The following is a 23,810-nucleotide window of genomic DNA, read 5'->3' as shown; positions in this document are numbered from 1 at the left end:
TACGGGAACGCCCGCTACGTGAACCGTGTAACGTTCAATCCGGCTACGGCCTGTGTGCATTCACACTGCGATTTCTCAACACGGATCACATTTTGCACAATGCCACAATGCCTTGCGACGCGCGAATTGCGAAGCGGCCGGATGTATACGACACATTTCAACATGGCTGCGCCCAACAACTCGACCGACGACTCGCTCTTTCTACTTATGTACATGTTTTTGTGCATTCAGAAGAGAAAAAAAGCTGGTGTTGTACAAACTCAGACTCGGCATAGTATGCTGCATCGTCGGAGACGGTTTCGTAGAATAGTCAGGGCACGATTGTCTCATGATCGACTGGTGTTTGTGATGGGGATGGTGGCGGGCAATACCGTCGTGAACCGAGGCGTTTGGTCAACAGTGAAAAGTGATCATTGGTGGCAGCATATTGCGAATCAGGTGGGGAATTGTAAATAATGTCAAGGGAGTATTTTAATCTGGAATCTTCGGAGTTTCGGAAGAAGGAATGTACTGAATGTCTGGCCCTTTTTTCCATGGCCACGCATTGAAGTGGTGCTGAAAGTGAAAACCAAACTGGGCAGTAGGCTACTCCCACACAAAATCTGTGAAATGATGGCATGTGCATGATGATGGCATGGACATGATGCCATTGATGCCTGATGGTGTTGTTCTTAGAGCACAAGCATTCCACTCTCTTTCACGGTCCACCCCAAATTAGGACTTTCCGATGTTGTTTCAGTTTGTGGTGAAATTTGTCCCTTAATTTGACACTGCTTACTTTACCTATGCCTTATTTATAATTTTTATGTAGGCCTAATTTGTATTTGTCAAATTTTGTGCATGCCTTCCACTTTGGTGGGTAAATTAACAATAACAAGGAACCATGAAAATCAAGGTATTAGGTTAGGATTTAGCCTTTTCCTCTAATTTGTTTTTTAATTTGCTTATGAAATATTTTAATTCAACGCAATTTATGTAGGCCTAATGCCATAGATTGTCAAATGAAAGGATTGACTTTTTGCAATTTCAGTAAATTTGTGTTTATTTTTTCCTACCTATTTTGTTTTAAACACTTTTTAAAACTGGGGAAAAAGCTTAATGCAGCATATTTAGACACAAACTGTCCATTCTTAGCCACACATAATACAGGCCCTTGACATTTTCAAATTTGATGTTTTTCAAAGAAATTGATAAATGCAAAATAAGATTTTATAAAAATCATTATCATTGTATCGAACAAAATTTTAATTTGAGAAATTTGTTTGAAATACAGTCGAACCCTGATAGGAAGAGCTCTGTTAATACAACATCCTGCTTATAACAAGCAAAATTTTAGGTCCCAAGTCTTTGTTTTTCTTTGTTTTCCATCACAGTTATTACACGATACCTGTTATAACAAGGTAATTCTGTAAGTCTCAAGGACCTTGTTAGAAAGGTGTTCGACTGTAGTCTTTCAACTTATTTGTTGATATCCATCACAATAAGATAAATATGGTGAAGAAATGCCTAAGGATACTACATTATTTTCATTCATGATACAAAAAAGGGGGGTGTCTTTTAGATTGTAATGTTTCCTTTTCTATATCACATGATCTCCTTAAGGTATTTGAAGATGACGACTGGATACGCCACTTTCGGATGAGACGGGCCACTTTCAGTTACCTGTGTGAACAGCTTCGTCCTGAAATAGAAAAGGCAGACACCCATCTTCGCAAGGCTATAGGAGTGCGTAAAAGAATTGCCATTACCTTGTGGCGATTAGCCACAAATGTGGAGTACCGTACCATTGCCCAGCTATTTGGAGTTGGAATATCAACAGTGTGCAACATCGTTCATCAAACATGCCAAGCAATCGTGTCAGTTTTGACTCCGAAATTAATCCGCCTTCCGAAAGGTGAAGCCCTCCAACAAATCGTAAATGGTTTCGAAACACGGTGGGGATTCCCACAGTGCGGTGGGGCGATCGATGGAACACACCTCCCAGTCCTGCCACGGGGATTCAAGACCGATTTCTACAATCGTAAAGGCTGGTTCTCAGTAGTTCTACAGGGCATGATCGATCACCAATATCGCTTTATGAATGTGAACTTTGGTTTTCCTGGGAGTGTGCATGATACACGTGTTTTTGCAAACTCTAGCATCTTCCAGTTAGGAGAGGCGGGTCAGTTATTTCCGCCTACCACTAGAATGATTGAGGGTGTTGTAGTACCAATCGTTATTCTAGCAGACTCTGCGTATCCACTCCTGCCATGGGTTATGAAGCCCTATCTTGACAATGGCGCACTGACCAGAGACATGAAAACATTCAACTACCGACTGAGCAGGGCCAGAATGGTCACCGAGAATACCTATGGAAGGCTCAAAGGGAGATGGCGTATTCTTATGAAGAGAAATGACACTGACCTGAAGAACATACCCAACCTTGTCATGGCAGTTTGTACTCTGCACAATCTTTGTGAAACTGCAGGAGAAGGGTTTGACGAGGCTCTGCTAGTGGATGTGGCCGAAGGTCTGACGAATCAGCCAAACCAAGACGAAGCTAACCACATGAATGATGCCGAAGAAATTAGAAATGCTCTCAAACAGCACGTGTGTGCAAATCCCCTGTAGTGAAACCACCAAGTTTGTACTCATGTAGATGTGTTGTTGCAAAAACGTTGGAACGCGATTTTCAGTCTTTGTGAGAAAAAGCATGAATATGTTTGCGATCATGCGATGGCTTGATTATCTTTTGTGGTTCATTAAAATAAAAGATAAAGTAACTCAATGAAGATGATTTATTAATTAAGAAACATATCCAATATTCACCTACTTAAGCATTTTTGGCTTGAATCGGATGAGTAGCGAAATATTTTCTTACTACATTCCTGAAAACACCTCAGAATAGAATAGCATGCTTGGTATTTTGCTTTTCCAACTCAAAAATGTTAACAACTCTCAGTAGCACCTTATTCTGTTTACAAATAGTTTCCAGTTTAATTGTTCGTTTATTTCCAATTTCCACAAACTTCATAATTACAAAATAGAAATTACCTTGTCTTATTTTTGTAATTTTGATAATTAGGTTCCAAGAAAACATAATAGTGTCACACCAGTATACTATAATTTTGATGACTCTCGAGAACAACTGTGTGGCAGTTTTCATATAAATGCGCTGAGATACGTTTTTGTTTGCATGCCCATGCTTGTAATAAATCAAAATACCGCCTTATGACTTAAATGAATTTACTTTCGATGAAACTTGTCCTATTTTTCATTTTTATATTCAATCTATGGATAAATCTTAATGAATACACAAAAAGCTGAATTTTGACAAATTTGGCAGTAGCAATGTTTTTTGCACTGACATGATGTAATAAACATGTACATCCCAGATGCTATTCATGTCAAAATAGTTTGGGTTATGTGTATACATGTAGTTGAAAAAAGTAGCAGTCAAAAAGTTGATGGAGCAACGGCGTGTATTAATTTTGCATCGTTTCTACAGCCCCAAACCTTTTTCACTTTAATTTATAAACATTTAAAGGTTGCATAAGTTTATTTTTAACACTATGTTGACACACACATGTCGTTTTCAAACTTTGTTTATTACTGGTAATGCAGAATAATTGCATGGATTGCTAGTAACTAGAATTGAAATGTTCGGTACATGAAAACAATGTATGGAGTAACATAAAAACGATTTTACACAATAATTACTCTAAGCTAGACATAAGTATCAATATCTTCTTGGTAATACTAACTGCACAAATCTTCATTTAAAATATGTTTAAACTTCCATTATGAAGATTTTCTTTAATCTACGTTGAATGCATTTGTATGACTTAAATAGAAAAAAGTATGTAGGCATTTTCAACATTTGTAATTTTGAAAATATGAGTTTGTACTAGAAGTGGCAGTTGACATTAACATGCTACTCATTAATTAAAATACATATGTACTTGGAAAGAAAGTTGCAACCTGATGCTGCTTTTTCTCAATCATCTTTATTAGAAACTAGTAAAGGCTAGCTAACCACTATGACAAAAACACAGCTAAAAACAAAAAGAAGTTTATAAAGTATGATAAAAAAATTAATAAATTGTATGAGGATGACTTAACTCTGCACTCCAGGTGAAGGGTTCTCAATCAATAGCAAATCTACTTGAGTTTTGATGCATCAAGATTCTGACTAGTTACATGGCACTTTATGGAAATTGCACTTTTTTAAATTTTTACTTGTGTTTTCTGGAAAATAAAACTAAAATGGAAAATGTGGCTACAGAAAAAAAGCTTCACCCATAAAACTAATAATGTGATAACAAATCATGTATTACACTTGATGTACATCCCAGTGTGGGGCAAGGTTTAATGGCAATGCTAGAATTTTGAAATGAGATGAATTTTACAATAATACTTAATGCAGTACCCGTAGTAGTTGTTTACATAAATGGAAAATTATTCACCGTGCTATACTGTATTGCAGATGTTCATAATAAGTTAATAGCAAATAAAGGTTTGGTGATTTTGAGGCAAGCATTGATGGCAATGGCAGCATCAATTTGTTACATACACATGACAATACTGTTGTTAGTGGCAAAACACTTGCAAAAAAGTTGTTCATCATTGTTGAAAATTGATACAAAAATTATACCTTTCTTCAAAATGTCTGCAAACCAGGTACTATTATTTTACAGAATGTTTGAGAATTGAGACTTTAGTTTACATACTATATAGTGAGGTATTTCATGATAATTTTCTTTTTTGGATGTTTGTAAATGTTTGCATATTGCCTTTAAAGAGGCACAGTACAGTTACAGTCTCATAAAACTGGTCCCGTTGTCTTCGAAGTGGATAGAACCATCGTGTTGCGGCTGATTCTGTCCCCGGCCAAATTGAGCCATCATTTGGCCCATCATTCTGAACAACTGCATTTCATGCTGTCGTTCCTCCTGTCTTCTTCTGTCTTCTCTGTCCCGCTCTTTTTCTGCCTGCTTTTCCTCCCACAACAACAGATTTTTCATTGTTGCATCTTGCTGAGAATTGAACGAGTGCAACGCACTGCTGAATGCCTCTTCCATTCGACTCGGTTTCACCTTCCTCTTCTTTGATGGGGGACCGGAATCATCCTGATCAGCAGTTTTCCTGCTAGTTCATGGGTTCTGAAAAAAAAAAGAATTAAATGCACCAAAATAAGTTGATGCTACTACTAATCAAGGAACACAACGAAATGGCCACTTTGCATAATAATTCCCTGCAAAAAGGGGATAGGATTAATTTTTAAAATTTATTAAATATCATTAAGCAAAAGTGGGGGGGGGGGGTGGGGTTTGGATTGTCATTAACTTAAAACGTAGTTTAAAAAAGGCCATCATATCAACATATGTGGATATAAAATACCCTCAATTGTTTCGTGTTTTTGATTGTTTTGCATTAAGGGAAGCATGATTCTGACTGGCAATGTACATGTACATGGAAACTTGGAGCAGGAATAAATGTTTCCAATTTTAGGTATTGTTTTATTATTTCACTATACTACTTGTGACCATATTGTGATAAAAGTGTCCAATACATATCATGACAAATGGTTACACCCCTGTTCCTACAAATTCAACTGTCATTAATGATGTCATAGACTAGGCCAGCAGTACACATTTCAGGCATTAATTTTGTGGATATCTAATTTATTAACGTTTGCTCAAGGAATGAAGCCTGGGATACATGATTAAGTCAGTCTAATAATAAAAAACAATGTGAAGACAAAAGTTTTCCATCCTGAAAATCTGATTAATGATTTATACATGAAAATGTACATGGGGATAAAATGATTAATTCTTTAGAAACAACAAGTTATATGCTCTTACGAAAACCATTGTCTCTCACACTGTATGAAATGGCAAACTCTTCTGGTTTTTAGGAAGTAAAGGATTAAGAAGGTTGATAACCCATATGTTGTCCAATTATCCAGGTTGACTTGTCCTTACTAAAGTTGCTAAGTCATGATGGTAGTTGCTTTATTTCACTTTAAAATGAGAGGAATGCAAACGTTTCACAAATAAAAGTTCCGACAGTATTTTCAGACGGTGTTCTGTAAACATTCTAAGCTCCTCTGTAAATTGAGATCGGTCTCTTTGATTTGCCAAACTAAATGTCTAAATTCAACTAGCCTTGGATCCAAGTTGAAATGTAGAATACGCCAACAGGATTTTAAGACAATGAGCGATTTCCCTTGATTTTAGAAATTGCCAAAAAAATTGGGGGGTTTTGGCTTAAATTACAAGAAAAGAAATGTGCAAGGTTTGCTGCACACTTTTTTTAAATGAAATTGCTCACTGTAAGGTAATTAATGTAAGGTCTCACTGAGTAAGACAGTCACACCACTTTCTTGGCCTAGATCCAAGTCAGAATCTGGGATTATTATTGGTAGAAACATAATAACAAACAAGTAAAATGATGACGACATTAGCTAGCTCTGAAAATACAATCATTTACCCAAATTGAATGTATATGTACTTTTAACCATGGGTGTCAATCTTTTACAGGGCCCTATAATGTACTACAATGTATCTTTTGCTAAAAAAGAATCCACAATTTTCGGGGGCCTTAAGCGGGCCCCGAACCCCACGCCTTTAGCTCAGAATATAATAGCTTATTCAATTACTTCAACCTTGAAAATGATGTTTAAATTATTATTTTTTGCTAAGAAAATATTGGTTGAAGTGGTCAGAAATTGCCTCAGATTGCACCACAGAGCATCTAGAATCACTTTTTTTGGGGGGCCCTTAAGCAGCCCTGAACCCCACGCCGTAAGGGCATCGCGTTTCGCGCTCGCATTAATTCTGATCGAGGTATGTCCCACTTTGGAGAAGTGATTGACACCCCTGCTTTTAACACATTGTTGCATCTAAAGAAGTTCTCATGTTCAGAAATGTAAAGTTACGTGAATTCTTATTTAAAGAATGGGTTTCAAGTTAATACAAAAATGTCTTCTGTTTATTACCTTTAACCCTTGTTTATATTGTCACTGTTTTGAAAAAGTCACTAATCTTTGCTCACAGGTGCAAAATCACTTTTTGAGAAAATCACGTTTGAAATTCCGAGTGATTTCTCTTTAAACTTGAAAAATATGCAATAGCCGATTAGTTAAATAGCTCAAAATTGTCTCCGTTTTTATGAAAACTTGTTTGATTAGGAAACATAAAAACAAAACAGAAATGTTACGGAAATGTCACAGGTACGTAGCATTGTGTTTGTACACAGATTCATTGTGTGTGCATGTATAAAAGTTATGCAATTTATAATTAGAATGCAGATTCTTCACGTTATCAAAATGCAAATTTTACAGGCTAAATACATTTAAATATAGTACACGTATAAAATCAATGAGACTAAGTGACGAATAGGGATTCGTCAATTTCGTCAAAATGAAAAGAAAAAAGTTGTCACACATTCACCTCTTTGTGTAATTAGCCTTATTAATGAACAATATAATTTTGTGTCTAAAAATTTTGGAATTATGTACAGTTAGAATATCAAAAAAATCTCAAATTGCTTCGTCATTGATATGTCATAATGTCAAAATGGCGACGATTATATGTAGATAAATTGACACACAATTTTACTGCATTCAAATCAACAGCAGCTTGACTTTTTTTCTGTCCCTTAAAGAAAGCTGGGGCTGTCTTTAGAGGGAAAGTAAAAAAAAAATCTTTGGATTGACACATTTTTTTTAACAAAGCCTTTATCCAAGATTGATGAACCAGTGATAATCAGTTATCAAATTATTTCAAATGAGTCTGCAATTTTAATGATTTTTAGAATTAAAAGGTCAGTTATAAAATCAACTAAATGTGACAATTACCAAACTTTGTACATAGTGTACTATTTCTATTTGTGTGATGGCTATCACTGTTTGATTCTCAAATTGAGAATATTCTACCTCTTATTTCCCTCTCCTTATAAGACCATTTGTTGTAATATATTTTATGGGAAAACTTTGGTATGAAAAACGGTAGGTAATGATAGTTGGTTACAGGCGTTATACATTGTGAGTGGATTATGTGCAATTGTACAATGGGTTTGACCTGACTTCCAAGATGAGTGCTACAATTTATGGCAATGGCAACTTATAACAATAGATGTTTACGATTAACTGTCTGTGAATAACAGCTGTCTACTTCACTCTACTTACCTGTAGAGCAATACTACTTATGCATATTCCCCCTACCGGCTGGTATTTTCCGCTAAGAGTTATATACAATAGCGCCCTCTGGCACCCTACCCATAATACCCCGTGGCATGCGTGCCTCGTGAGCGTCCTCTTTTCTCTTAGCGGCAGGTCAGGTAGGACGTGCGTGAAATAGCTCGCTGTTTGCCTCGTCATTTACTACCCTTTTTTGCGTTTAAGAGAAGTATTTAATAAAAGAGTTAGTAATCATTAGTTTGTAGAGTTTCATCATCTTCTTGGTTTCATTTATTTCATAAATACATGAATGTGTAATTGGCAAAGAAATTCTGCAGTAACCAAGTAATGTGCATAGAATCCTTCAGTTATCAGCAACTGAAGAAAATAAATGTTATGAGAGCTAATCTAATTATGGGGGGAGATACCTATTTCCCAATTTGAGTTCTAGTTGCGATGCGAAAGGAGGTTTTGGATATTTTGGATACCTTGAGAATTTTAGTTTTAACAAAACATGCATGAATATCACTGATTACTTTATATTACTTTGTTGCTGATTTAATTTCATTTTCTTTTGAGGCAAATTAAGTTCCTCTGCTTTTCCATATTCCCTTGGTGTAATCATTCTGTCCTCACACTCGGTGATAGACCTTTACAGACTCTCCTGCAGCCACTACCAGATCACCATCCGATGTGAATGTCATGCCACCTGGATGACCACATCCCTGGATCACACGTCCAATGTACTTGCCATTAGGACTGTAATGCAGAATATCACCTGTCAGGAAAACAGCAACATAGGTACTGCCATCGCTGTCACAGCACACAGTACCAGGGTGCAAAACCCCCTCCATGTTACTTTTCATGTCTACTGAAAATACACTGGCACCATAGATGTCTACACACATCAACCTATTGTTTAAGCCTGTTGTGTACATAATTAGGCGGTTATTGTAGATTGTCAGATAATCTCCAATCATTGGAGCAGGCAGTCTCCTGATGAGGTATCCATCGTTGTATAGGGATATCTCATCCTTGCCCTTGTAACCCACTGCTGTCAGATTGCTGTCATCCGCTGCAAGGCATGTTGGTTGGCTGTCTGACTCTGATTTGTAGAACTGAGTGAGGAGCTGATGTTGCTTGTTGAAGACCTTGACTTCTGAACCATCTAGAGCAAGGAGCTTGACTCTGATTTGTAGAACTGAGTGAGGAGCTGATGTTGCTTGTTGAAGACCTTGACTTCTGAACCATCTAGAGCAAGGAGCTTGTCATCCTTGCTCACTGCAATACACATTGCATCAGTGAGGCCATTGATTTGTAGCTGTTGTGGGATAGGAGATGGTTCCTGACGACTATTGGGAATAGAAACTGTAAATAGTGCATGTCCAAGAAATGTTTTAGATAGTGTAAGTATTTTATTGTTAGAGAGTACTGCAACATGTGTAATAAATGTTTGAGCTAATCCAAAGTTCTTGAATTCAGTCTTCAGTTCCCATTTCTCCTTCACACATGATCTTCCAGGTGTTTGTGATTGCTTTGCTGCAGCCTGTGGCTCTTCCTCCAGAATGAGTCTCCCAAGTGACCTCTCACCTTCTTCAAAGTCCATGAAGGTCAACTTGTCATGAACTTGCTGTGGCTGTTTCCCTGTCAATTCACTGAAGTTATGCAAGAGCTTCTGCTGAAGTTCAAGAATCTCATAGCAACTTGCTTGATTCATGAGTTGTTTCACCTCCTCCAGCTTGTTCTCTGTTTGGGTCACCTCTTTTCTGTTATTGGCTTGAGCAGCTTCAAATGTTGTGACTCTGTCTTTATAAATCCTTTCTGTCTCTTTCATTAATTTCAGTTCTTCCTTTTGGATTTTTGCAACCTCCTGTTGGATCTTTCTAATTTCCTGTTGAGCCTTTTTGGAGATTTTCTTTTGAGTTTTGGCAAACATGGTGTCCAGCTCCTCGCGAGATTTGGACGTCTCTTCTATGGTGGTGCTCAATTCTGTTTTTTTGCTCTCACTTTTTTGGACCATTTCTGTGACCTTCTTCTTACATTTCTCTACTGCCTCAGGTAGTCCAGTGAGTGAGTGTTTTGCATGATCGAGTATAGAGCATGTTGTGCATATGACTTGCTCACATGAGTTGCAGTAGACATTGAGATTTTGATCTGGATGCTTGCCACATTTGGGAACTTCTTCTCTTAGTTTACTCTTGTAGACAATCTCTCCTGAACGAAGTTGAGCCAGTGTGAAGATTTTATGAGATTTCATCAAAGTCATACGCCCATGTGCCTTTTGACATTCTTGACAGAGGAAATGATCACAATCCATGCATCTTGAAATAGCCTGATTCTCCTCATCACAGGCTTGACATTTGATCACTGACCCTTGACCTTCCAGCAGCTTGTCCTGCATTGTAACTTCCTCCTCCAGGGCACTAAATGCAAAGTTATTAGGGAGATCAGCAACCCCAGACCCTTTCAACATGGTTTCATGTCTGCACAGAGGACATGTCAGCTTTGTACCACTAGGATCTTGGCTCTGTCTGAGCTCTTGGAGGCATTGGAGGCAAAAACTATGCAAACAGTCCAGCAGTTTGGGTTGCCTGAAACGGTTGGTGCAGATGGAGCATTCCAGATGATCCACACTAATCTTCTCCAACACTAATTGGGCTGTAACATTAGATGCCATCCTCACTGTTGGGCTTTGTGTGATAGGATGGACGTTTAACCTGCAAATAAAAGGTTTGGAATTACATGTATTCAAACTTCAAATGATGATATGGTTGTATTAGGTCAGATGTAAAGTTGAAAACTTTTTGTCAAGTACATTATTCACAAATTGAAGGTCTATTCACATGCTATATGCTTGTTTTAAAACTGCTGTTGTTTAGTTTTGTTCAAAAGAAAATAGCAATCAGTTGCAGCAAATGTACAATATATGGTTACCTTGTTAAAGGGAATTGTTTCTGCTGTAATATTCAGAAATTGATGTATTTGGTGGTTAGTATTTTGTAGCAAATATTGTTATGTTGACTTTTTTTAAGTTTTGTGTTCGTAGATACTAGAAAAACCAAAAAAAAAAACAATCCTGTTCTTGTTGACTAGTTCCCCGACCCAAAATGATGAAATGGAGCAATTTATAGACGTCAGGGAATTAGATCAGGGAACCAGTCTAGCTTGTTTGTACCCATTCATAGGAGTGTAATTGATTGCAAACTAAATCTGTTAAATTAGGGGTTTGAAAAAAGTCAGTTTTGTCCAATGCTGGTCAGTCGACCAGCATTGGAAATCGATACAAAAATACCACTTTTCTTGAAAATGTCAGCACGTGCCATGATTTTACAGGATTCTTTAGAGTGTCATTCACTAGCAGTGCAGTAAGGTATTTCATAATAATTTGGTAGTTTTGTTTTTTGATGTTTGCAAATGTTGTATATTCCCTTTAATGTAAGAGCATAATTATATATTTTGTCCTGACAAATGCAACATTAAAGAATTCGTTTCAGCTGTTATGGGACATTTTTTACGCCTAAGGTAAATTATAATAAAATTCATAACAAGTCAAACAAAAGTAGGTCACAAGTGAAAGGTTTTCCACTTTGACAAAAAATGCCTTTTGCCACAGTTTTTAATATAAATAGTTTGTGAGTTCACCTGACGAAGAATGACATTTCATTGACTTAATGAGGATGTGGCTTCAGGTCTGAATGAAACAGTTCACAAAAAAAGAATATTTTTTTCTAATACTGGGTTTTGCCCTCACTGACGTAATTTTAATAAACATTGTATACTTGGTGTTGTAAAAAGTTCATGAAAAGAGCACTCACTGTAAAAACTTGGTAAATTTAAAAATTGGGAGTGGGGGCTAGTACCATCTTCCTATGAGGGCACTGTGCAAACCAGACGATCATGGATAATATGTGGCAATTGTCAGGACGGCACGATCGCTGATGGTTGCGTGAAATTTCAAAAAGGGCACTCGTAAAAGGCTGCTGGTAACAAAAAGGGCACTGGTTTAAAAAAAAGGGCACATATTTAAAAAAAAAAATCTTTTACAAAATAGGGGGGGGTGGTAAATGCTGGTGTAAAAAGGGCACTTGTATACGAAAGGTAAGTCTTACTGTTACTCTGGTGGGGCTCGAACCCAGAACCCCCTGTTTAGTAATGCAGTCGTCTTATCACTCCACCTCTGAGCTTGCCTGGGTCAGTTGGGTGGTTTGAGTCAAGGTGGGCAGGAGTTACGGCGATCGTAAAGTGTAGGGCCTGGTTCCTGCAAGGGAACAAAATCCACTTTAAAATTATTGGACCTACCAAACTAGTTGGCAACATTTCTCAATGAACAGGAATGTCATAGATTAAGGACAGGATTTTGATTTTTTTAGTGAAATTTGGGGGTGAAATGACGATGAAAGTGCAACAACAACACATGCCCCAAAAATAATGATGGCGATCACCGCGCGAAGTACCGTGAGTACGCACAGCGCGCTGAATCGCAAGGCATAAACCACGCAGGAAAATCGTGATTTCTACCCCAAGAAACTGTTCAAAATTGCAAAACGGGTGTCATTAGAATTGAGAAAAGACTGCTTTTGATTGTAAATGTGATTTTTGAGCTATAACACATTCTTGACTCTAATTTGATCAAAACAAAACAGGGGCCCTACACTTCATGATCGTCGGAGTTTCTGCAACCCAATATTGCCTGCACCGGAAAAAAAAATATATTTCAAGTACTTAAACTGGCCAATATTTCAATTGAAGACTTGTCAATAAAGTCCACTTTTCTGTAAGAAAAGTGCACTAACTTCAGAAAAAAAGACTTGCCTTCCATCGTTTTGATTTTTGGTTATATTATTATTTTTTTGTAATTTACTCAGCTATACCTGTGCCAAATCTTCTTAAAGGTCTAACACTTGTTTGTAAGAGACTACATGTAAGTACAAACAATGCATGTCACTTATTTCTGTCATGAATATAAGGAGTTTCATGGATTCCACATGTCTGTATTCTAACAGGTTTGACGGATCCACCTGAATTTCCAGTAAATACGTATACACTTGTAATTGGCAAATGCTGAGTTAACATGTACATGTACTGTATATGAGATAATGTGATGCTGTTGATTTATATCAAATGTATAGACAGACAGACTTATAGGTAGACCCACTAAATAAAAAATCTTACCGAATGAGCCATTGCTATCTGCCCATTCTGATGTCACTTACGGCAATGGTTGAAATGAACAAAGATGGCGATCTACTGTATGTATACGCCCCTCTGTATCAACACAGACCATGTCACATGATGTTGAGTACAGTCATTTGCAGTCCCCGGATTCCACTTGTGTAGTGTTTTGGTACGTGCTGCACAAGTAAAATCAAACACAGCATGCGACTGTTTTCTACATCTAACAGATCCAAAGGTCTATAGGCTGTTAATGTTAACAATTTGACAGACAGGTTTATCAGAATAGTAAACAGAAAGAAGCCACAGGGTCAAGTTCTTTGTTCAACTGTTAAACTTTTATTTGATGTTCAAATGTAGGATCAAGGATATGTTTAGTCCTCTCAAGCCAGTAGACTAAACAGGCATTTTTGTCTAGAGTATTGCATTTGAGCATTGACTACTCCCTCTTGTAAGACCAATGCTGCACATACCGGTACTGGCAATTATTCCAAGATTCTTGACAAATGCCATGTAATATGGGCACAACCACAGTACAACATCAAGTATCTTACCTGAATTGAAGTCTTTTTGTTAGTTTTAGAAGAAAATTTGAAACTATCCTTCTGGAAGATGGCGCGCAACATAGACAGTTTACAACGTTTGATGTGTATACAATACACTGTACTTGTTCATGAATGCATATGATTGCACATAGTGCGTAAATTCCCAGTTCTATTTTAAGAAGCTATTGGAGTCCGTGTATACATGTACTGTACCGGATACTTTCTGCTCACATCCGATGCAGGTTTCCTGTTTAGAAATAGCAGCCAGAGTTTCCATGACCCTGGTGCCCCAGCCCACAAAAATGGAATCAGAAGTCACCGATGCTATTTTGGGATTAAACAGCCCTGGTGATTTTCATATTTCAGCCTGAAAAAAAAATGTACAGCATTTTTTTTTGTTCACTTTTGAATAAACCACTGCCCTCAAAACTTGGCTCATTTTGTTATTAATTATATATTATATGTTTCAATCATTTGTTGCCCAATGGTGATTCCGGTTCATGAGAGCATGGAAGAATGTATATTTTATTTTTCTATTATGAGAGCTACAAAAGTAATCCAAAGTAAAATTTTTCCTAGGAGGGTTGCAGATGCAAAATAAAAGGATTGGGTTTTTAGGGGAGGGGGTGGGAGTAAGAATGCAATAGACAGAATTGGGATTTGTCAGGAAAAGAAATCTTTTTTTTAAATTCCGAGGGCAAGGAGCCTTCAAATATAAATTAAGGCTGGTTGGGCTATTTTCATGTGAATATTTCTTTATGTCATCACTTGTCTAGTTCGAGACACTAAAAATAGACAATATATCTACAAAAAAGGGGAGACTTGACATGAGTACAGTACTTCTTAAGAATTGCAACTTTGTTGTCAAATAACTTTCAGCTCAAGTCTAAGATTAGGGTCTGAAAGTGATCTTGTGAAACTCATCATTAAATGAGTGCTCTTTTCGAGTTTTACCTTGAAATCAAAGATTTTACCAAGGAAACAAATCTTTTTGGGAATTTCTCTTTTTTTATTTACTCTAAATGATACATCAAATGGAGAAAATTTCTCCCCCAACATTCAGTTTTGGAAAAATTACCCAATAAATTATGAATGATTTGCCATCAGACCATGATTAGCTCCTCGTATGTTTAACTGGTTCCTAGCTGTCCCTATCGCGATCAATAATGTAAATGCTAGGAAGGAGTCTCCTTGCATTGTGTATTTGTTTGTGCACAAAATTATTCCAAAATAAAAGCCTTTTAAAGAGGGTTGCAGCTGCCCAAAAATAGAAATTTCACGTAAAAAATTAGCACAAATTTTATGTGACGTATTGAAAATTCATTCAAATATGGTTTCCCTTTACAACAAAAGACAAGCACCCAATTGACAGAAGGGCAAAAGAAATAATTAGGTTGGACTACAGAATGATTAAATAATTCTTGATTCAATATTTGAATTAATTAAACTGTTCAAATCCAAAGAGATTTAAATGTCTCCATCAAAATCCACAATGAAAATCAGGCCTCAGATTAAAACCAGAGTGGGATTTGCCCAGTCATTGACTATATCGAGCAACTTTCTGTTTCACAATATCAGTTTACAATTTCAGGAAAACATGCAAATTAAACCAACTATAAAATTACACGAAGATCCATTTCAACATATGTTGAGTTCACTGCTGTGAACAACCATTACAGATGTTACGTTTTAAGGTATACATTTTCACGACACAGTGATAAAAGTCTGTGAAGTTTCTTGCAAGAATTTAGTGGAATAACTATGTTATGGTAGATAAAGGTTCACTCTATAAAAACACCAATGAAATTTTCATGTTATGGAAACATCATCGAATGTTTGTGTTGCAAAGAATACACAACATTTGCTTTCCTGTAATTTTCAGAAACGATGGATTTGGGGTTTAGTATTTATAGCAAATATTGTTACACTGTCTTGTTTGAAGTTTTGTTTTCGTAGATGCTGGAAAAACCAAGAAAAACAATCATGTTCCTGTATTCTGGTTTCTTGACCCCACTTAAGATAAAACGGAGCAAATTATAGATGTCAGGGAATTGTATGAGGTCAAGGAACCAGTCTAGCTGGCTTCTACCCGTTCATAGATGTGTAATTGATTGCAAATTACAAAATTCGGACTAACTAAATATGGTGAATTGGGGGAAGTTTTTAAAAAAAAACTTAAAAAAAACAACAGTTTTTCCCATTGCTGGTCAGCCAACCAGTGTTTAAACTGTTAAAAAAATACCACTCTTCTTAAAAATGACAGCACACCAGGTGCCATGATTTGAGAGGACGTTTTAGACTGTCTTCACTAAGGCCAAAAATAAAGCTCCGGTTTCTGGTCTGCGTGCGCGTCGCCGTAGCCATGCGCGTCGGCAAAATTAAAAAGTTTTTTTTCCATGTAAGATGATGTCTTAAAACCACCAAACTCACTGGTTTGACTGGAATCCTGCTGCTGCACAATTTTTACATGTTTTAGATGGGGTTAAGATCGAGTATTTAAGCTTGATGTGGCCTCTCTAGGCTCCTTTATGTTTTGCACTAAATTTAGTCGGGCACCATTTGCAGTCGTCAGCCGACATTTGAAGAAGAAAAAAAGTGGAAAAACAGCCACATTGCAGCACCACTTTTGGGGCAAGCTCCATACCAGAAACCAAAGACTTGTTTTTATAAAATAAGGTATTTTATAATATTTTGAAAATGCTCAATACAAAAATAAACACAGATGACCACTATTATTTACAGTATTGTATTGGACGTTTTATCCTTTCCCCCAGGCCAGGCCTATGTCCCCAAAAGTAATGACGATGATTCCAGCTCCTGGGGTTCCGACACTAACATCCCCTCTAGAAGGACCAAGACCGCGTGGTCAGCGACGCCGAGATGCGACACATGACGCTAACCAGACCGGCTAAGGTTGGTGCTTATTGGGTCAGTCAATACTGAACACCATTACCACACTGCAAAAACAGATGGATAAGCAAGACCCTGTGGAGGAATTCAAGCTGACTCTGAGGTAAAAGTTTGGCTCAGTGATATTTCAAGAACTCACAACTTAAAAAGTCTAAAAAAAAATTCATGAATGTCTGTAGTCTATAGAACTTCAAGTGAGGTTATCAGATCTTCCCATTTTCGTATCTGCAAAGCAGAATGTATCAGAATACAAGGGATTTATTTCAACCAATTGTTACTGACAACAAACCAAATTTTGCAATCGATCAACAATAGCTAAATGTAATACCAGATTGTTTTGCCAAAAATGTTTTGTTGAGTCAGTGAAATGTGACTCACCAGTGACATGTCCCCGATGTCTAGTCTGAGTCATGAGTTGAGTCATGAGAGCCAAGTTTGAGTCATCATCCATTGTAACTTGAAGTTAAGTCTGAGAATTTGCAACTCAAGTCAAACTCAAGTCTGAGTCACAGACTCAGTTCTATATTTGTACCATACTGTTACATGGATATGTTGTCCATGCACTTGCTGAAGATGAATATGCAAGCGATTAAGTCAGCCAAAGATAACTTGATTCGTAATTTAAGTCCAAGCTCGAGAGAAAAAAATCAATGTAATGTGTGTCGTCTGTCAATTTGTTCACTTTGAAATGTAGGTGCTATATGAAATGTCAGTGGCAGTCAACTGTGAGGAAGCCAAGAAACCTGTCTGCAAAAACAAGAACAGATTCCCCAATGTACTTCCATGTACAGGTAAGTTCATTGTGTAGAAGTTAGTAAACTTTCAAATAATTCAGCGGGTGCCTTGTATATCGATTCTTTGGTAACCCGTTGTCATGTACATCTAGTAAAACTTAGACACAACATCTATTACACTTTTATGTTTTGAATTGTGTTTGCAAAAATAGCCAGTATCAAGCGGCCTGTAATGATAATGTAATGTGCAAACTTCCTGTGACTTTGAATTATCATCACATAATATTTAAATAACGCGTGTAATGACAATGCTCTCTTGCACCATAACGTCTTGCCCACAATGAGCGTTTCTCCCATGCTAACAGTTTAGAAATCCAAGGTCGGTTTTTATTGGATCGCTATGTTCGCTGTTGTATTACAAAAACATGGCATCAAAATTGACCAATAAACAGCTTAGTCCAGATTTCGGTATGAATTGATGTCATGTCGATCATGGCTGGCGCGCGGGGTTGCATACATTTGCATGCGTAGATATATCAGACGTTGGGCCATAGACAGAGAGGGTGATACAACGGGTGATACTCAGACTAGTGTTAAGGCTTCATTCCTACAAAACAATTTTGTATTTCAATTTATTAAAAAAAGAGTGGACAGCAACATTAGGCAATTAAAGGGGGTTGATACCATTCAAACCTTTTTTTTTGTAACTAGTGTCAGTTGTAAATATTAAGGGACTGTTAAACCTGAGGTGATATTAGAATTCCATGTTGCTGTGTACCTTTCAGTGGCATAAATATGGGGCACATGTGTGTGGTCCCCCACCCCAACACTTTTAACAATTGCACATGTTACCTTCTGTTCATCCCTCAAAAAAATAATTGTTGAACCCCCAGGTGCCCTCTAGAAGCTTAACTCTAGTACTACTGGTACCTTTAGACAGTACCAGATGCTGATCGGCAAAATAACAGACTTTGGATCTTTGCTGAAATGTCATTGTTGTCATGGAAGCTGCCTTCTCTTGGAGAGATGCTCTTCAATTGAAGGAAATGCTCATTGCTTCATTTAGACTACTTGGTCTATCAGCATTTGGCAAACCAATTAGAATTCCATGTTGCTGTGTACCTTTCAGTGGCATAAATATGGGGCACATGTGTGTGGTCCCCCACCCCAACACTTTTAACAATTGCACATGTTACCTTCTGTTCATCCCTCAAAAAAATAATTGTTGAACCCCCAGGTGCCCTCTAGAAGCTTAACTCTAGTACTACTGGTACCTTTAGACAGTACCAGATGCTGATCGGCAAAATAACAGACTTTGGATCTTTGCTGAAATGTCATTGTTGTCATGGAAGCTGCCTTCTCTTGGAGAGATGCTCTTCAATTGAAGGAAATGCTCATTGCTTCATTTAGACTACTTGGTCTATCAGCATTTGGCAAACCAATACTTATTCGAACAAGAAAAAAGCCTCAATCATTGATGGAAGTAACTTAACTACATATATTATTGTAATTGATAATACCAGTAATTGTCATAAGGAACCTTTCACAAGTAGGTCATTCTATACATTATAGAGTCCAAAGTAACCTCCGAAATTTATCATTTGCCATTCAAGCAGTGGCGTCAATCGCTTCTCAAAAGTGGGGCGTGACATACCTTGATCAGAAATAATTGGGTGTGCAAAGTGCGAAGCCCGTTACGGCGTGGGTTGCGGGGCCTGCTTAAGGGCCCCCAAAAAATTCGGATTCTAGATACTCATGTGGTGTGATCATTCCTTCCTCCATGATGTGACCTGAGGCAATTTCTGACCACTTTAACCAATATTTTCTAAGCAAAAGATAATGATATAAACATCATTTTGGAGGTTGAAGTCATTAAATAAGCTATTATATTCTCAGCTAAAGGCATGGGGTTCGGGGGCCGCTTAAGGGTCTGGAAAAAATGATTCTAGATGCTCAGTGGTGCAATCTGAGGCAATTTTGGACCACTTTAACCAATATTGTCCCAGCAAAAGATAATAATTTAAAAATCATTTTAGAGGTTGAAGTCATTGAATAAGCTATTATATTCTAAGCTAAAGGCGTGGGGTTTGGGGCCCCGAAAATTTTTGGATTCTAAATGCTCTGTGGTACGACCTGATGCAATTTCTGACCACTTTATCCAAAGTATTTTCTTAGCAAAAGATACATTGTAGTACATAATAAGGCCCTGTAAATGAGGCACGAGTTAAAAAATCTGGGGGGGGGGACATTTGACATTGTGTCCCCCACCCTTCACAAAGTGGGGGGGGGAAACATGTCCCCCTGCCCCCCCCCCCCCCCCCCCCCAGGATTGCTGCCCATGCATTCAAGTGACATTGAAAATGACTTCAAACTAATTAATATTTGTTGGGTAGGTCATTTGATTCACAGAAGCATTCTTGTACTTTGCCAAACAAAATAATGCATTCTTCGAAAATTGAATTGCCCTCTTGTTGTAATACTTTCCCTATTGTTGGTAATACTTTATGAAAAATGTGCACTCTGTCCTATTTGCAGACAATGTGAAGGGTCATTCCTTTGCTCTCGTTATTGGGCCACCAGATCGAGGATTATATAGGAAGTAGGCTGGGTGTTGAAGTCCAAGATTTTCTAAAGGGGAAGTGGTTAAAGTATTAGAGTCAACACATACAGACAGCAAAGACCTTAGCAATAAACCAAATATACAGTATTGTAGAATGTTATTTGAGGGAATGAACTTTAAAGTTCTTTGTCAGTGATAACAATGTCCAATGCCTGATGGAAGTGGTTGGTGGATACGCTGGATAGCCCCAGTTGAATTAATCTGTCCTTACACTCGGTGATAGACCTTTACAGATACTCCTGCAGCCACTACCAGATCACCATCAGATGTGAATGTGATGCCATGTGGATGAATACAGTCCTTGATCACACATCCAATGTACTTGCCATCAGGACTGTAATGCAGAATAACACCTGTTGGATGTCCGAGTACAGCAACATATATGCTGCCATCACTGTCACAGCACACACCTTTAGGGTACAAACACGCCTGCACGTTGCTGATCATGTCTACTGAGAATACACTGGTACCATAGTAGTCTACACATACCAACCTTTTGGTCAAGCCTGTTGTGTAGATAAGGCGATAATTGTACATTGTCAGATAATATCCCATCATTGGAGCAGGCAGTCTCCTGATGAGGGATCCATCTGGGTTGTGTAGAGATATCTCATCATTGCCTTTGTAACCCACTGCTATCAGATTGCTGCCATCCAATGCAAGGCATGTTGGTATGCTGTCTGACCCTCTACCTGGTGTGAACTGATGGAGGAGCTGATGTTGCTTGTTGAAGACCTTGACTTCTGGACCATCTAGAGCAAGGAGCTTGTCATCCTTGCTCACTGCAATACACATTGCATCAGTGAGGCCATTGATTTGTAGCCTTTGTGGTATATGAGGTGGTGCATGTTGGCTATTGGTCAGTGATACTGTGAATAATGCATGATTGAAACTGTCTAATACAAGTATTTTATTGTTAGAGCATGCTGCAGCATGTGCAATGTGTACCCATGTTAGTTCAAAATTCTTGACTTCAGTCTTTAGTTCCCATTTCTCCTTTACGCATGATCTTCCAGGTCTCAGTGGTGATTGCTTTTCTGCAGCCTTTGGCTCTTCTTCCAGAATGAGTCTGCCAAGTGACCTCTCACTTTCTTCAAAATCCATGAGGGTCAACTTGTCAGGAACTTGCTCTGGCTGTTTCCCTGTCAATTCACTGAGGTTATGCAAGAGCTTCTGCTGAAGTTCAAGAATCTCATAGCAACTTGCTTGATTCATGAGTTGTTCGACCTCCTCCAGCTTGTGCTCTGTCTGTGTCACCTCCGTCCTGTTCGTTGCTTGAACAGCCTCGTAAGCTTTGAGTTTGTCTTGATAAATTGTGTCTGTCTCTTTCAACAAATTCTGTTCTTCCTTTTGGATCTTTGCCATCTCGTTCTGTATCTTTGCAATCTCCTGTTTGAGCTTTGTAATCTCATGTTGAGCCTTTTTGGAGATTTTCTTTTGAGTGTTGGCAAACATGGTGTCCAGTTTCTTGCGAGATTTGCACGTCTCCTCGATGGTGGTGCTCAATTCTGTTTTTCTGCTCTCACATTTTTGGACCATTTCTCTGACCTTCTCCTTGCATTTCTCTGCGGCTTCAGGTAATCCAGTGAGTGAGTGTTTTGTATGATCAAGTACATAGCAAGTTGTGCATATGACTTGCTCACATGAGTTGCAGTAGACATTGAGATTCTGATCTGGATGCTTGCAACATTTTGGAACTTCATCTCTTAGTTTACTCTTGTAGACAATTTGTCCTGATTGAAGTTGAGCCAGTGAGTAGATTTTGTGAGATTTCATCATCAAGGTCATACGCCCATGAGCCTTTTGACATTCTTGACACAGGAAATGATCGCAGTCCATGCATCTTGAAATAGCCTGATTTTCCTCATCACAGGCTTGACATTTCATGTCTGACCCTTGACCTTCCAGTAGCTTTTCCTGCATTGTAACTTCCTCCACCAGGGCACTGAATGCAAAGTTGTTAGGGAGATCAGCAACCCCAGACCCTATCAACATGGTTTCATGTCTGCACAGAGGACATGTCAGCTTTGTACCACTAGGATCTTGGCTCTGTCTGAGCTCTTGGAGGCATTGCAGGCAAAAACTATGCAAACAGTCCAGCAGTTTGGGCTGCCTGAAACGGTTGGTGCAGATGGAGCATTCCAGATGATCCACACTAATCTTCTCCAACACTAATTGAGCTGTAACATTAGATGCCATCTTCACTGGGTGGTTTGATGCGATAGGGGTAGATAGACCTTTTATCTGAAAATGAAGCACATTAATGTAAAGGTTTTGGATTTACATGTATTTTAACTTCAAATGATGATATGGTTGTAATAAGCATTGATAGGTTACAAAACTGCACCTGCGCAAACCGGCAAAATCAAACTTGATAATGAAATTCCAACTCATGTTTCTTCTCAAAAATCCTCTGGGGCACATACTTCATAAAGAAATGTTTATTCTTGAACAAAGAAATATGAAGAGAAAAATATACAAAAGTCGTCTGATCTTGAACGGGTTGCGAGCAGGATAAACACACAATATCCACTTCACCAGGCACAGTGTTGCCCATATGCCTGCTGTATTTCTAGCAAAACGCGGACGTGTGGCTGAAGAATCTTTTAATAGAGAAATTGACGCTTTTCAGGCTGTGTGATGATGTTGTACAAGTTAATTTCATACTTTTTTTTAACAATGCCAATGCATTAGGCCTGTAACAAGTTTGGCAGAAATATTGCCCCATAAATGTGGCCAATTTACCGGACTACCTCTGTAAATAAAGGCCACACTTCGTTGATGTTTTCACGAAGTGACAAAAGCCTCCAAAATCGAATTTGGCTGAGTTTCAAGAAAAAGCGAAATATTGTTTACTTACAAACATTTGACAAAATGCCTAAAATAAGTGTTTTCTGTTTTCACGAAGTGACACAAACTTAACTCGTTAGCAGGGCCAGAGGAATAAAGCATTTCTCTACACACACTTTAGGATGGGATTGGACGGGATTGGACGCGCACGCCGTGAACGAAGTTGATAAAGAACAGACTCGCGCGCGCTGCAGTGACGTCAGACGCGCAAATGTAACAATTCCTTAGAACGTTTTATGTTTTCACAAAGTGACACAGAGTGTGTACAAGTTAATGGGACAAAATAGTGAGGCCTCTGTGTTTTGCTGTTTTCACGAAGTGAAAAAACTTTTATTGATCTTTATTAATTAATTACAGTTTAATTAAGAGAGACTCCTAATAAACAACTTTGAATTAGCACAGAACAAAGCATACGTTACTTGACAATACAAGAATTTCTTAAATTCATAACCAAAAACTAGTCGAAAAGGTGTTTTGAAAAAAATGATTAACTTCAAAGGCGATTATCTCGGAATGACCTTTTTGCATAATATCGAGGTTTTTGTCACTTCGTGAAAACACCGACAACTTGGAACATGTTTCCGAAAATGTAAAACTTTTTCAAATTTGGATTTTCACATATAGAATTTATTTGTAGTTTATATACGGTTTACATCAAAGCATACTCACCCTTTTTATAGTGATAGAAAATTAGTCTCCCCTTTTCAGACATTACATTTCGTGTAATCTCGTGTTGGAATTTAGATATGCAAACGTGTGCAAACGAACCTGGAAATTTCAAACAAATACAGATGTCTGAAACAAGGGGACTATTTTCT

The 23,810-nt window shown here is 37.9% G+C and overlaps 3 protein-coding genes across 3 annotated transcripts; 1 reads left to right on the top strand and 2 right to left on the bottom strand.

Annotated features, from left to right (window-relative positions):
- Positions 1 to 355: 355 nt before the first annotated feature.
- On the top strand, positions 356 to 4,476 carry LOC119726201 (protein ANTAGONIST OF LIKE HETEROCHROMATIN PROTEIN 1-like). The gene is made up of 2 exons (XM_038197802.1): positions 356 to 438; positions 1,603 to 4,476. The coding sequence occupies exon 2, from the start codon at positions 1,639 to 1,641 to the stop codon at positions 2,608 to 2,610; it is 972 nt and encodes a 323-aa protein (XP_038053730.1). The 5' UTR covers positions 356 to 438; positions 1,603 to 1,638; the 3' UTR covers positions 2,611 to 4,476.
- Positions 4,477 to 8,793: 4,317 nt separating this feature from the next.
- On the bottom strand, positions 8,794 to 11,064 carry LOC119726901 (E3 ubiquitin-protein ligase TRIM71-like). The gene is made up of 2 exons (XM_038198752.1): positions 9,792 to 11,064; positions 8,794 to 9,342 (listed from the first exon to the last, which is right to left on the bottom strand). Exons 1-2 carry the CDS (start codon positions 10,836 to 10,838, stop codon positions 8,794 to 8,796), a joined length of 1,596 nt encoding a protein of 531 aa, XP_038054680.1. The 5' UTR covers positions 10,839 to 11,064.
- Positions 11,065 to 20,349: 9,285 nt separating this feature from the next.
- On the bottom strand, positions 20,350 to 22,341 carry LOC119726199 (E3 ubiquitin-protein ligase TRIM56-like). Its single transcript, XM_038197800.1, has one exon. It carries the CDS (start codon positions 22,339 to 22,341, stop codon positions 20,350 to 20,352), a length of 1,992 nt encoding a protein of 663 aa, XP_038053728.1.
- Positions 22,342 to 23,810: the final 1,469 nt, after the last annotated feature.

Source organism: Patiria miniata, unplaced genomic scaffold (genome assembly GCF_015706575.1).
Source record: "Patiria miniata isolate m_02_andy unplaced genomic scaffold, ASM1570657v1 HiC_scaffold_2, whole genome shotgun sequence".
Classification (NCBI taxonomy): Eukaryota; Metazoa; Echinodermata; class Asteroidea; order Valvatida; family Asterinidae; genus Patiria; species Patiria miniata.
Note: the sequence above shows the minus strand (reverse complement) of the source record. Positions and strands in the feature narration are given on the sequence as shown.